Source organism: Pelmatolapia mariae, linkage group LG1, assembly GCF_036321145.2.
Source record: "Pelmatolapia mariae isolate MD_Pm_ZW linkage group LG1, Pm_UMD_F_2, whole genome shotgun sequence".
Classification (NCBI taxonomy): Eukaryota; Metazoa; Chordata; class Actinopteri; order Cichliformes; family Cichlidae; genus Pelmatolapia; species Pelmatolapia mariae.
The window spans coordinates 16,956,716-16,970,175 of record NC_086227.1 but is presented as its reverse complement, the minus strand read 5'-3'; the positions used below and the strand labels follow the sequence as shown (position 1 = coordinate 16,970,175).

The window sequence follows — 13,460 nt, the reverse complement described above, 5'->3', positions numbered from 1 at the left end:
AAGCAAAGGATTAGTTAAATTCCTGTGGTAAGACTGTTTGAACATGACACTACCTGTGCACAACCAGTATTTTATCCTGACTGAGAGAGAGTAACAGTCTATATTTACTTCCTAGCACGGTGGGCTTCTCTCTTAAATATAGTGGCAATTGTTCTCCTCCTGTGTAACATCAACCCTCTGCATGTCCACCACTACACCATCACTACACCCACCATTTTCTCTCTGGTCTTGCTCTTTTCCTCCTGCTTGGTAGCCTTATCTTCAACAAGCTTTGTCCCATATATCCACTAACCCTGCTCTGCACATGTCCAAACAACCTGAGCTGTCTGTCTGATATTCTCATTTCTTATCCTATCCATCCTGGTCACTCCCAACAAAAAGCATCTTCAACTCTGCCACCTCCAGCTCAGACTTCTTTTTGCATGTACTACTCTCTCCAAACCACATGTCATAGCAATCAATCCTTTGCTTTTATTCTTACTCCTTTCTTTCTGTCACAAATCACCCGTGACACTCGTCTCCACCCCCTCCACCCTGTCCCCACCTCTCTTGTGCTGCACTATCTTTGGATGGTTGACCGCAGGTATTTAAACTTCACTCCACTCCTTGCAGCTTCCCTATTACACCTGCCTCACTCATTCACACACATACATTCTGCCTTGATTTTACATAGTTTCATTGCTCTTCTCTCCAACACCTCAATTTTTCAGGTGGTATATAAATGAAGTTTATTACTATTATTAGTATCATTATTATTGGAAGATTAAATGTTTTAATTTTTAATGGGGATATTTAAATGACATAGCATAAATGTCACTCTTTGGATTCAATTTCATATTATTGTTTAAAAATGTAATTTCTTCTTTTTTCATTTGAAAACCGCCATATCTCTGCATGAAAACATCTTGGGGTGAAACTGCTCCCCCTACCGACCGTTCACGGTAACCGCGGAACGGCTGTAATAAGCCCACTGGCTGCTCCGCACAACAACACAAACGCCATCTTTAGCTGACAAGCAAAGTAGCGAAGCTGAGAGTTTAGAAGCGAAACTAGGTCAGGCGCTCGGAAAGCCAGCACACTTTTGAAAACCTCATTTCACCAGCTTCCCGGCAGTTTTCGCTAACCTCCCGACACACCGTGCTGTCGTATGGTCCAATGTGTTTGATCGGTCGGCCAGCTCGGACGCAGTTTTCTTGTGTCGGTCCCGGTTGACGTTGAGTGATCGTCTTTGAATAAACAGCCCCACGGAGTAGGTGATAACCAGGTGAGGAGGGTGAAGATAAATAACTGCCGTAGCCCTGTAAGTGTCTGATGGAGCTGTTTTTAGTCACTGTTTTATGTTAAGTGGGTAGACTTTGCTAAGTAGTTGCCAAGATGTATAGTTGGGCTGAGCTAAGCTAACTCCTGACGGGTGTGTTGTTGCTGTAAACTGCGGTGGCATTAAGCGACGTCCACAGCGTGGCATTTATTCGTGGAAAAAGGCGCTTTTATTGAAAGACAGCATCAGCGAAGGGAAGCTAACTTTGAGGCAGTCTGACCACACGGTGCTGGTGGTTGAAGCAGAGGGAGGCGTGTCCTCCATTTGTACTGTTTTCATTTTCAGGTGGGCAGAAGAAACGCTGAAGGAAACACGTAGGCTGTTCTTGCAGTTAATCACCAGCGTGTGTGAGGCAAAACACGCGGAATGGCCCAGTGCACACAGTAGTCAGGACAGACTTCCAGGATAGACGGAAATAAACACGTTGCTTTCTAACTTGGTGCTCGCGTACCTGTGAGAATCGACCGATACTCGGGAAACGGGAAAGCCGATAGAGGCAGTAAGCTGTTTTAAATTGTTAATGATAAAAGAAACTCGTCACGAGTGTTTTTGTTTGGAAAACAAGTTAACTAGTTAACCAGTATCCATGCAGCCACAGGTTAAAACTAAAGAGGTATTATTAAAAAACAGAGTACATACATACACACACACACACACCTTGGTGGACAGCAGAGTAAATATGCTTTTGTGATGTTCTTTGAAGTTTTTTTTTAAATTCTTTTCGATTTAGTTTTGGTTTGCTTTTTTTCGTGTCCCTTTTATTCTTTAAACATGTTCAGCATTAGTTTTCATTGATTTAGCTGTTAGTTTTATTTTTTTTGGAATTAAGATAACTCTTTATTGTCATTGCGCAGTCATACATAGTATATTAGTACTATGAAATTAGAAAACTGTTATGTGTTTTGACAAGAATGACAGCTAAATATACTTCCTTTTTATATTCCGTGATATAAAAATGCAATATTATTTCTGTTTTCATGTTTTTTTTTTCTAAAGGCCAGTTTTTCATTTTTTGCATCTGCAGCAGTATGCAAACGTTTTGATTATTTAGATTTTATATGTATTTATATATAACTTTGCATTTTGTATGTAAACATGTGCATTGCAAACATACATGGAAATACAGTATAAAACACAAAATAGTTTGTACAGTTCTAACAAGCTTGAAAATCGATATTTAGTGTGACCACCTTTGTTATTCAACACAGCCTGAACAGCTTTCGTGTAATATCTTTAAGTGGGTTTCAGGAATAGTTTTTCAGAGTTCTGTACTATGAGGCGAGGTTTTTTTTTTTGTTGTTTGTTTGTTTTTTGGTCTGGGTACCTAACCCTAACCCTATATCGCCATGGTAATCTATGCCGTAGACCTAAGGTTCCAGATTAGAGTTCAACAGGTATGAAATCATTGCCTATTGACCATTCCTGGAAGATCCCTCAGACCTCTGTGGGGAGAGCATGAGGATCTATTTATTAAACAGCGCTGGGTGTGGAGCCGAGAGGATATAAGCTAAAGCTGTTGAGAACAGGTTATGTTCAGTTTGCGTTTACTGCGTTGGCTGTGTGTTTTGGATCATTGACAAACTAAAAAGAAAAAAAATGCAGCTGTTGCCAATCAGGTGCTTTTCAGATGGTATTACATGGTAGATCAGACTTTGACAGCACTTCTCTCTGAATGCATTTCCTTCATTTTTGTGCAGATTCCTCACACCACTGGCTGAAATGCAGCCCCAAAGCATAATATAGTGTTTTACAGATGGCTTTAGATGCTCACTAGCAACAATTTAAATCAGAAATTTCAAATGTGGATTTGTCACTCCATCGGACTTGTTGCTGCTGATTTACAGACCAGTTCTTGTATAATTTGGGACACCTCAGCCTTTTCTCCCTGTTTCCCTTCCTTAACAATGGCTTCTTGTCAGCCACCCCTTCCTATGAGACCATTTATGAGCTTTAGTGAACGTTAGAGAAAAAAAAAAGAAAGATCAATCTTTCTTAAGGTCATCACGTTCAGATGCTGTTCATCTGCTGTTCATCTGCTAAAGTTAGTTTTTAAGGCCCATCACATTTTTTTGTCCAGTTTTCTCAAACGTTTTGAGGACACTCTGCACACCATACTGAGATATTAGAAGTTGTTGGCTAATAGTACTTTGGAAGTCACCTTGTTGGTACAAAAATACAATTTTTATGGTTAGCAGATGATGCTATCTTAAGCATTTTTCACAGATTGAGCTAAATACATTGGAAACAAACTGTGTCTTTCTTACAGGCTACTAGAAATGAAGTGCCCAAGATACAATGTAAAACTGGTTCTTTGCTAAGTTGTCTGTTATGTGTTGACACAACACTGTTAATTTAGGTGCACTTTTATGCTTGAATGATTCCTAGGTCAGTGTTAAAAGTCTAAACAAACAAACAAGCAAAAACATTCCTCTGAAAATGGTCAGCTAGAAGGAATAGAATAGAATAGAACAGAATAGCTCTTTATTATCATTGTGCATGTGCAACAAGATTATGGGTGCTCCCCACCAACTGTGCAGGAATTAAAATATAAATAGTAAACAGCATGAATAAATGGCAACCAAGAGAGATGTATACAGTCAGGGGGATATATACAAAACAAGAGAAATGTATACAAAAATAATAGAAAGGCACATTAAAGAACAATGGACTGAAAATGAATGAATGAAAAAGCAACCAATGTTGAGAGAAAAACTGCAAAAGGCCTTCTTAAAGCCTGGATAACTATTATTCAAACGCACTTAAGAAAATACAAGAAAGTCGAGCTCATTTTAAGCAAAATATAAAGAAACAAGGGGTGACTCAAGAGTTTTGCACAATGCTGTAGTTTTAGTTAACTGTAAAAACCTTTGTACTCATATGTTCTAGATAGTCTTGTTTAATCAACTGCTGATTTTTGACTAGCTGAATTCAGTCAAATACACCAAGTTATTGACCTAACCATGGGGTCATGTGATCCTGCTTGGAGTCTACATTTAGAAAGGAGAAGCACTCCTCCTGGTTTTCATTGATAATCTATAGGCACTGGTAGTTTTGTTATCTGTTCATTTTTCAAATGGGAACATAAGATTCACATCTTTATCACAACAGCTGTATATGTTGCTGTGAAATGATTTTTGTTTTTGTTTTTACTAGTTCATGACCCAAAATAAGCAAATTTATATATAACTAACCAGATTACCCAATAAAAATATTTGTGGCTTTAGGGTCATGTGTCGGGCTTCCATATATGGGCTGCAAAAATAAAAACAACTGGGATAACATGCACAACGCCGAGCAGAAAAACTCAGCCCATCTGTCTGGATTTTAAACCCTCATCTGTTCACCCAGGATGAAACGAGGTCTCCAAGGGAACGAGCAGGAGGATGGAGGTGGAACCAGCGGTGGGTGTCAGAAGACTCTTAAACGGTCCCGCAAGCAGAGGAGGGAGAAAGATTTGGAGGACAAGGAAGCCCGCTGGGAGTGTCTGCCACAGGAGATCCTGCTCCACATCTTCCAGTACCTGCCTCTACTGGATAGGGCTTTTGCCTCCCAGGTACCCATATAATAGTAATAAAGCAGCATTTATAGCTGCTCTTAGTTTACAATATGTAGCAGGGGGCAGTATTTATTAGTTGTAAGAACTAGAACAGCACAGTCACATTTTTTTCCCTCTCATACTAATGTGTAAGCCTCGTTTGTATTGCTTTACTTACACGCTACATTGGCATTATTATACCTAATGGTTGCTGAGTTTATCTGATGGAGGATTATGAGCCTTAAAGGCCATAAGTGGGTGCTTCAGCTTGACTTTGATTGTGATACATGCTGTATTTGTTCATATAATGAGAGAGGTCTTCATTCGGCTAAACTAAGAAGGTAAAGCAGGGTTCTGTTAGTTTGTGGGTATGGGATCATGTTTCAAAGCTCTGCCTCAATTCGAACTGCTGCCAGTTTATCTCTTTTTTTAAAGTTGCAGCATTTTGCTGTTAACACTTTAATGGAAGGTTACTCATTCATGAGGGAGATCAACAAGATGTTTTCAGTTTTTCTGCACAAATAAAATGCAGCATGAGCATCTAAGTGGTAAACATAATGGAAAATGCAAAAGCATATAATATTTGAATGTTTGACAGCTTTGCTGTTGCAGACAAAGAACTTCCCCAATTCACTTGCTTGTTAAGCTACAGTACGGCTGTTTCAGTGGACTGAGACCAAATGCATTGGAGTATTATAAAGTCATACTGTTCATGAGCACAATTTAATTTATGTACAAAATTTAAAAAAAGCAGTATAAAGTAATCAGCTGTCTCACCAGTAGATCTCACATCAGGATAGTCTGACTTCATCGTGCTGCAGTTCAGTTCAATTTTTATATCAAATCACAAGAACAGGTCTTTAAAATTATTCAAGACCTCGTATGTAAGGAAAAGGATTTTAAATTTGATTGTGAATTTAACAGGGAGCCAATGAAGAGAAGCCAGTCAGTTTTCTGGTGCTTCAAGGTCTGATTAGAGTCATTTTCCAGCTCAAACCATTTTAATAGAGCAGAACAAGGAACCAGCTGCACACGTTTGAGTTGGATCCTACAACTTCGAGGTGGGAGATTCAGGAGATATTGAAGGTTGCCACAACAGTGACTGGTCAGTCTGCTGGGGCTTGTGCTCTACTGTGTCTTTATGTAGCAAACGGCTGTGCAAAGCTAGTTAGTTACCAAGTTTGGATAGATGGTATAAACAAAGCGTGCAGCCAGACTCCAAGAGCTAAGGCTAAGGCTTTGCAGTTAAAAAGAAAAGTGGTTAGACACCAAAATTGAGTGATCTCCTTTGGCCACACTTCACCTGTCCACTGTCTCATGACTTTAAGCTTGGTAGTTTTTCTACCCCCCCCCCAAAAAAAAAAAAAAAAAAATTCGTCACTATCCTGCAGAGGGCACCCAGCAGCAGAAACGCATAAGAAATGTTTTATTTATGTGTTATGTATATATTTACACCCACGAAACAGGCAGTGAGGATTTTGACACTTCTTAATTTCCTTTCACACCCAGTTGGCTAAAGAAGCTGATGCGATGCAGCATGTTTGAAGGTTCTTACGGCTTCGCACATGCTTTATTAATACCGCTGACTCAGAGCCAGGTATTTTTTAAAAAGGAGCCAGTGGCTCCTTTTTAAAAAATCATTATTAATATTAAATACTTATTTACCAGTTTACTGTGCCATGACAAACAGATGCTACCTACTGCTACAAAATATTAGTGGCATTTATTTTCCAAATAACTTCTGAGCATTATGATTACGTAACTCAGCAGGAGTTTAAACTGTAAGCAAGCAGATGTACAGTGTTGCTGTTTTCCTGTTTCAACAAGTCATATCCTCGACATTTGTGCCAGGGTGACACCTCTAAGATTAATTATTGGTTTCTCTTCTCTGAGTCACATTTTGTCCTCTTGCCTGAGGATGGAAAAAAAAAAGAAAAAGAAGTATTTTTGTCCTCAGCATGAAAAATTGAAAAGTTTGTGTTGTTGCTGCAGGTATGCCGGGGCTGGAACGAGGCCTTTCACATGCCAGAACTGTGGCGATGCTTTGAGTTTGAGTTGAACCAGCCAGCCAGCTCCTACCTGAAGGCCACACACCCAGACCTCATAAAACAGATCATCAAGAGGCACTCGGACCACCTGCAGTATGTCAGCTTCAAGGTACGAAAGAGAGGGGGGCAGTTTGATGTTACAGCAGTTCAGTGATGAAGCGAAGTGGATTTTTATGTGCTGCCCAACTCACAGTGCCATTTTCTCTGTGTGCTGCCAGGTGGACAGCAGCAGAGAGTCTGCAGAAGCAGCATGTGACATCCTCTCTCAGCTGGTGAATTGTTCTTTGAAAACTCTGGGGCTCATCTCCACAGCCAGGCCCAGCTTCATGGAGATGCCTAAGGTCAGCCTCAGCAAGAGGGTTACATCGTGTGCATTTTCAAGTAAAAGCAAACTTAGACGTGACACCACAAGGTGGGGCGTGAGCTTTTGCAGAGCCTTAGAAATGAGGCATGACTGAGAAGATTTGAGAACCACTGAAGCACTCAGACATGAGCGTCTGTGAATTGTAACGCACCGCAGAGATCTGAAAATCCACCGCTTTAGAGCTCCTTTGATTAATGCCTGAAAGGAAGCTGGTCTGATTAAAGTCAAGTGCCTGTGGGAAGGTCTACAAGTTGATATCTCCAAAATCTTGTACTCTGCCCGTGTTTTCTTTGACACTTTATGTCAGAAGACAGATCCCACAGATGCATATAATGTAAAAGAAACTCTGTGTAATTATGGTAATTTGCTGTGCCGCGGTTTTGTTTTGTTTGCAGCTTTTATTTTACAACTACCTGCACAAATATGCATCTGCTCCTAGACAAACCTGAAAATTTCAATGTGTATGTGTAGTTGAATTAGATGCTTGTTACTAGATCTGTCTGCAGATTTCTTAAATAAAATGTTTGCTTATTGTTTCTCTCTCTTCTCTGTTCAACAGTCCCACTTCATCTCAGCACTGACTGTGGTTTTCGTCAACTCTAAATCCCTGTCCTCCCTGAAGATTGATGACACGCCCGTGGATGACCCGTCTCTTAAAGTCCTGGTGGCCAATAACAGCGACACGCTCAAACTGCTCAAAATGAGCAGCTGCCCTCACGTTTCACCTGCAGGTACTGACAAATGGAACAAATGAGAGAAATTAGGGGCCTTAATGATTAGTAATGACTAATGAGTCATTGTGTAGAATTTGATTGATTGATTGAGAACTGTTATTGCTGAAATTGTAAGGTTTCTCCCTTGTTTCTCAGGGGCTTGGGTGCGATTTATAGACGTGCTGTACAGGTTGTCAGTAAACACTGCATTTATTTTTTGGGCGTGTATTTCCAGGCATCCTGTGTGTGGCTGATCAGTGCCATGGCCTGAGAGAACTGGCTCTCAACTACCATTTGCTGAGCGATGAACTTCTCATCGCCCTCTCCTCGGAGAAGCACGTGCATCTCGAGCACCTCCGCATTGACGTGGTCAGTGAAAATCCCGGCCAACAGTTTCACACCATCAAAAAGAGCAGCTGGGACGCCATGATGCGTCACTCGCCTAAATTTAATCTGGTCATGTACTTCTTCCTCTACGAGGATGAGTTTGGCCCTTTCTTCCGCGACGAAATCCCTGTTACGCATCTGTACTTCGGCCGCTCCGTCAGCAAAGATGTGCTGGGGCGCGTCGGCCTCAACTGCCCGCGTCTGGTCGAGCTGGTGGTGTGCGCCAATGGGCTGCGACCGCTGGACGAGGAGCTGATCCGCATCGCCCAGCGCTGCACGCAGCTGTCTGCCATCGGCTTGGGAGAGTGCGAAGTGTCCTGCAGCGCCTTCGTGGAGTTTGTCAAGATGTGTGGAGACAGACTGACACAGCTATCCATCATGGAGGAAGTACTGGTTCCAGATCATCACTATGGGTTGGATGATATCCACTGGGAGGTATCAAAGCATTTGGGTCGCGTCTGGTTCCCAGACATGATGCCTACGTGGTAGAGCTCTGGTAGAAGGCTCATCTTTCTCATCTTTCTTTCTTTTTTTTTTTTTTCTGAAAACATGAAGAAAACTGATTTTATTTTATTAACATGTATTGATTTCAGCTACAAATTTCTGTATATAACTTTTGTATTTAGGTGTATATTTATAGATTATAATTTACGTAATTTGTAACATTTAGTATCTTGTTTTCTTCAGCCCTTGAATACTGGATAAATATAGTGTTTGAGGAGGGTTTGGGAGTGTCACTTTTCCAGGGGGATTAACAAATATGTCTGGCAACTAATGGCCCGTTTATGCTCGCTGTTTTTGCTCTCACGAACGGTGATGTACGACGAAAGTGACATCACATCTGCTGGGGCAATCCGCGCCTTTTATTCGTCATTCTGGTCAATCGTACCAGAAACTTTTGTAGCTTCACACAGGTGTCCGTGCCATTGCTGCAGCAGCTGGTTTGGGAGTGCACTCGTGTCAGAATTAAGTCTCTTGTTTAAGTCTATCATTGCAATTGTTTTGCTTCTGGTTTTGACTTTTTCTCCTGTGCCACAGCTAATGTGGATGTTTTATGTCAGTGGTGACACCTATCATTCAGGAAAATCCTGCTTTAAATGATACTGCGCTATTGCGACGTCACAGTTGGCGTGCAGAACCACCGGTCCGGCGAGCATAAATGCACCTAATTTGTTTCATACACACAAGATGCATGTAACAAATATTCCTTTTTGCCTTGTAATTATAATCCTTTTAATATAAATCAGAAACTTTAAAGCACTGAGCTTAATTTCACTTAAACGAGTTAACATGCAGATGTTAAAGAGATTATCATCACCACACTGAACCCAGTGTCTTTGAAGCCAGGCAGTTTAGTCTTTGTGAGGTAGAGAAATACTTGCAGTAGAAGGGGATGATCACCATTATAAGCTAATGTATTTTAGTACTCATTCAAAGTCACCCAAATTAATGTTATAGAAGGTTTTCTGATATATTTTTGTTTGTTTCTTTACAGCTGCAGTAATAAGTTGTGACTGTACAAGAATGAGTGATTTTTTTCACAGTGAGGCGACAGCTTGTTATAGATTGTGGTTGCTGATCATGTGACTACAAGGAGGGAGGCAGCAGCACAGACAGTACTTACTTGTTTTGTCTGCTCCTGCCATCCATCACTGTGTCACAACTTCAGTTTTATTTGAATGTGCTTTTGAACCTCATGTTTCTGCCCTGTGTTTGATTTTGGACAGCAAATTGTGGAGGCAGTTTTCTTTGGTCACTTTGGCCATGATCGTGTTTGTCTTCATATACTGTATAAATATGTGTATATATAAACATATATGTGCGTGCGTGTGTAATGTACGATAGTTTATTTTCTGCATTGCCTGCGCCCACGTTCCTGTAATTGTAAATATAAAATCTGTTATATTTAAAAACAAATGTAAGAGAGAAATTCTAATCATATATCTGTACATTTAATGATTCCTTTCGATGCACTTTTACCCTAATGAAGGTCCCGAGAGTAGCATTAGGGAGGGAAATGGAGCAATTTTGGAGCTAAATGGTCACAGGATTTAGCAGCGGAGCCACCTTTTGTAGTTAACTTGATTTTACAAGGTTAGTTTCTTACAAACATTGAGATTATAAGATCCTAAAGTGGATTTTTTTTTTGTTTTTTGTTAACTGACACACAGAAATCATCCTGGGAAACCAAAACCCTCTATACAGCACAGTCACTGATTATGCTTCTATTTCTAACTTGAAGAAATATTAGTGTGATTCAGGAAAATTGTAACTAATTGGGAATCAAATTCAGAATTTCGAAGGTTATTTGATTGATGTGCGCACAGTTGTAACGTTAGGGCTGTGTTCTTCAGCCTGTCACAGACACAGTGGGCTTTCACAAATGAAGCGAGTGGTTGTAGATGATATTTGTAATCGTGCAGCCCTGCAGACGGGACAGTATGGCAGCTGAATGTTGATGTAGCCAAGTGTTTTCATGAATGTGTAAGCATGAAATATTTGTCTTTCTCTATTGTTTTTGTTGCAGTGGGCTGAAAGCTGATTTAAGTTGGACACCTTTTAGTCTGTCAGTCATTATGTTCCGAGTTTACGAGGTTTATATTTCACCTTGTCTGATTTTTTTGTTTTTGTTTTTTTTTTTTTACTTTTTTTTTTTTGGGCAAATGTTAATAGAAGAGCCACTCCTTTATATTGATATTGTACCCTGTAACAGGCCCTGTAACGTCTTACTTGTAAGTTTTCTGTTTCTGCGAAGCTGCCACGCCTGACAGTGGACTTTATCCTTTACTGGCGCACAGTACAGTTTATGGTGTATCTATACAAATACAAATGCAAATATGCCGTCTGTTGGTTAATATTAACCACATTTGTGTTGTGCTTGCACATGATTATCGTAGTATCAGAAAACTGGCCGAGTAAGGGCTGCAGTTGTATAGAGAACAACATGTTGTTTATATTTAATCTAAATAAAGCTGCATTGTATTGAGAAGATTTTTTGGAGAGTAACGTCTCGTTCTTTTCCCAAAGAGATGAAGCATTCCAGTAAAAATTGTTTAAAAAAAAAAAAAAAATGTTGTACTATAAAGACAATGATGTGCTTCAGTTCACATGGATTTAAGTTCTTTGAACTGTTTCAAGATCATATTCAGAGTTCAGTGAGGTATTTAGATAGATATAGACTTTATTAATCCCCATACTGGAGAAATTCACAAGTTACAGCAGCACAAGGCTCAGTAAGAAAAAAGGCATTAGAGATATATGAGAACAAATGAGGAAAATTAAGGAAGGAAAAAGACAGTGTACAAATAAAACAAGCAAAAATAATATGAAAAAGTCAATTTTTATGATGTGCAAATGGTTGCTATGTACAGTAAAATATACTAGAAGACATTTCACTAAGCTATTTGTTTATGTGTATAAAAAATGCATTGGGAGAGATAATACATGCACACATATCCGAGCAGGTATCTATTCTATACGCCTATTTTAAAGTCTGACTGCTAGCTCTGTACTGCTCCAGGAAGTTAGAAAAAATGTTGCTGTTGTGCTACAAAATCAGAGAGAAATGTGAATATAGATATCATAAGATGCTATCATAACTCTCTGAGAGTAATGAAATGCAGTGTTGTTAAGGATACCCCGAGTGTAATGTATTAATTAGGAGCAGACTGTTACTGGATTCTCTTTAATCCATATTTAGCCCTCTTTAAGTCTTTTCTCTCTATCCTTTGTCCTCCATTTGACAGTCTGTGCAAAATATCTTATTTAGAAAGGCTAAAGGTTTATTAAGAAGAACAGGCTAATCACTCATATCACTAGCTTTAAAAATAAGCTACCACCACAAACAGGCCCACGCTAATGCATATGCTGCGAGTCACCTCGTTTTAATTTTGCTATGCAAGATGCTGAAAAAGGTTAAATTACACTTCAAACATCCCTGCGAGGAAACTGGAGAGAAAAGGAATAAAGTGTATTACCAAGCGAGCAAAACTTTATTTATGCAGCAATTACCTCCAAGCCAAGTGCTTTTCAAGCAGCTTTATAAACAGCAGTAAACATGAAGACATAAAAATAGACACGAGCAAGAGAGGACACAATCTAGTAAGAGTTCCATTAAGTGAAATCAGATAAAAGACGTAACCTGCGGTGCTGTCTCGTGTTTCAGCCACAGCTAATTAAATTTTTAGGTCTCAGGATTTAAAAGGACAATAAGTGATATTTCTTAAACAGGAAATGCTCTGAGCTCCTGAGCTGTGGACTAAGAGCCGATGAAGTCAGATTATTGGTTCAAGATCCACAGTTTGGGAAGATTAAACTTTCTTTAAAGTTCTTTAAATTACTCACTTCATGTGCAAATATGTGCTTAAGTACATTTCTGAGCATTAACACATGTATAATTATAAACTTTACCCATGTAATTGGTGTTTTTATCTATTTAAATAGTGCCAGTTCACAATATCAGTTGCCCATGGCGCCTCCAGCATTTTTTCATAGGGGTGGCGATATGAGGGCCACTAAAAACACTGGGGCACACTACTGGGGCAGCAAATTTTGGGGGTGCCCCCATGGTGGCGCCCCTGCAGTTGCCTCAAACACTTCATATTGTAAGGTAAAGACTCAATATTAAAGATAACCTCTAACGAATGGGAGAAAACAAAAATACAATCTTAATTCTAAATTGGAATTGCGATTTTGGCAGCTGTGACAATGACAATGAATGAACTCATGTGTACACTGTGGTCATGAATTGATGGGCATGGCCAGCAATAATCCAACGAAAGAGTTTAAAGTACACCAGGAAAATATCCTCCACACCAACACCAAAATGAGCCAGAACTATTGATCCAAAATGGGATGGATCTATGCTTTTTTCTTTTTTACACAATTTTGACCCTACCATCTGAATTTTGCAGCAGGAACTGAGATAAATCAGACCAGGGAATCTGCTATAGAAAAATTTTTGATGAGCCCATGCGAGCTGTAGCTTCAGTGTCCTGTTCTTTTGTGAATTCATTGTGAGTTCATTTTGCAAGTGAAATTCATTTTACTAAATTCGTTTCTTGTATTAATTATTAAACCACACACTTCAAGAAAG

General features: G+C 39.7%; 1 protein-coding gene across 2 annotated transcripts; it reads left to right on the top strand.

Moving 5' to 3' along the window:
• The first annotated feature begins 973 nt into the window (after positions 1-973).
• Positions 974-11,358, top strand: LOC134627709 (F-box/LRR-repeat protein 3-like). 2 transcript variants are annotated; one of them, XM_063474054.1, is made up of 6 exons: positions 974-1,264; positions 4,667-4,871; positions 6,846-7,010; positions 7,120-7,242; positions 7,825-7,996; positions 8,214-11,358. In XM_063474054.1, exons 2-6 carry the CDS (start codon positions 4,668-4,670, stop codon positions 8,852-8,854), a joined length of 1,305 nt encoding a protein of 434 aa, XP_063330124.1. In that variant the 5' UTR covers positions 974-1,264; position 4,667; the 3' UTR covers positions 8,855-11,358. The 2 variants fall into 2 exon arrangements, with proteins under 2 accessions (XP_063330124.1, XP_063330130.1); XM_063474060.1 differs by having other exon boundaries at positions 974-1,300.
• The last annotated feature ends 2,102 nt before the right edge of the window (positions 11,359-13,460 follow it).

Coding starts and splice junctions, on each gene's coding strand:
- LOC134627709 (XM_063474054.1), top strand. CDS start 4,668: ATGAAACGAGGTCTCCAAGGGAACGAGCAGGAGGATGGAGGTGGAACC. Junction 7,011..7,119: donor TGCAGTATGTCAGCTTCAAG/GTACGAAAGAGA, acceptor GTGTGCTGCCAG/GTGGACAGCAGCAGAGAGTC. Junction 7,997..8,213: donor CCCTCACGTTTCACCTGCAG/GTACTGACAAAT, acceptor GTGTATTTCCAG/GCATCCTGTGTGTGGCTGAT.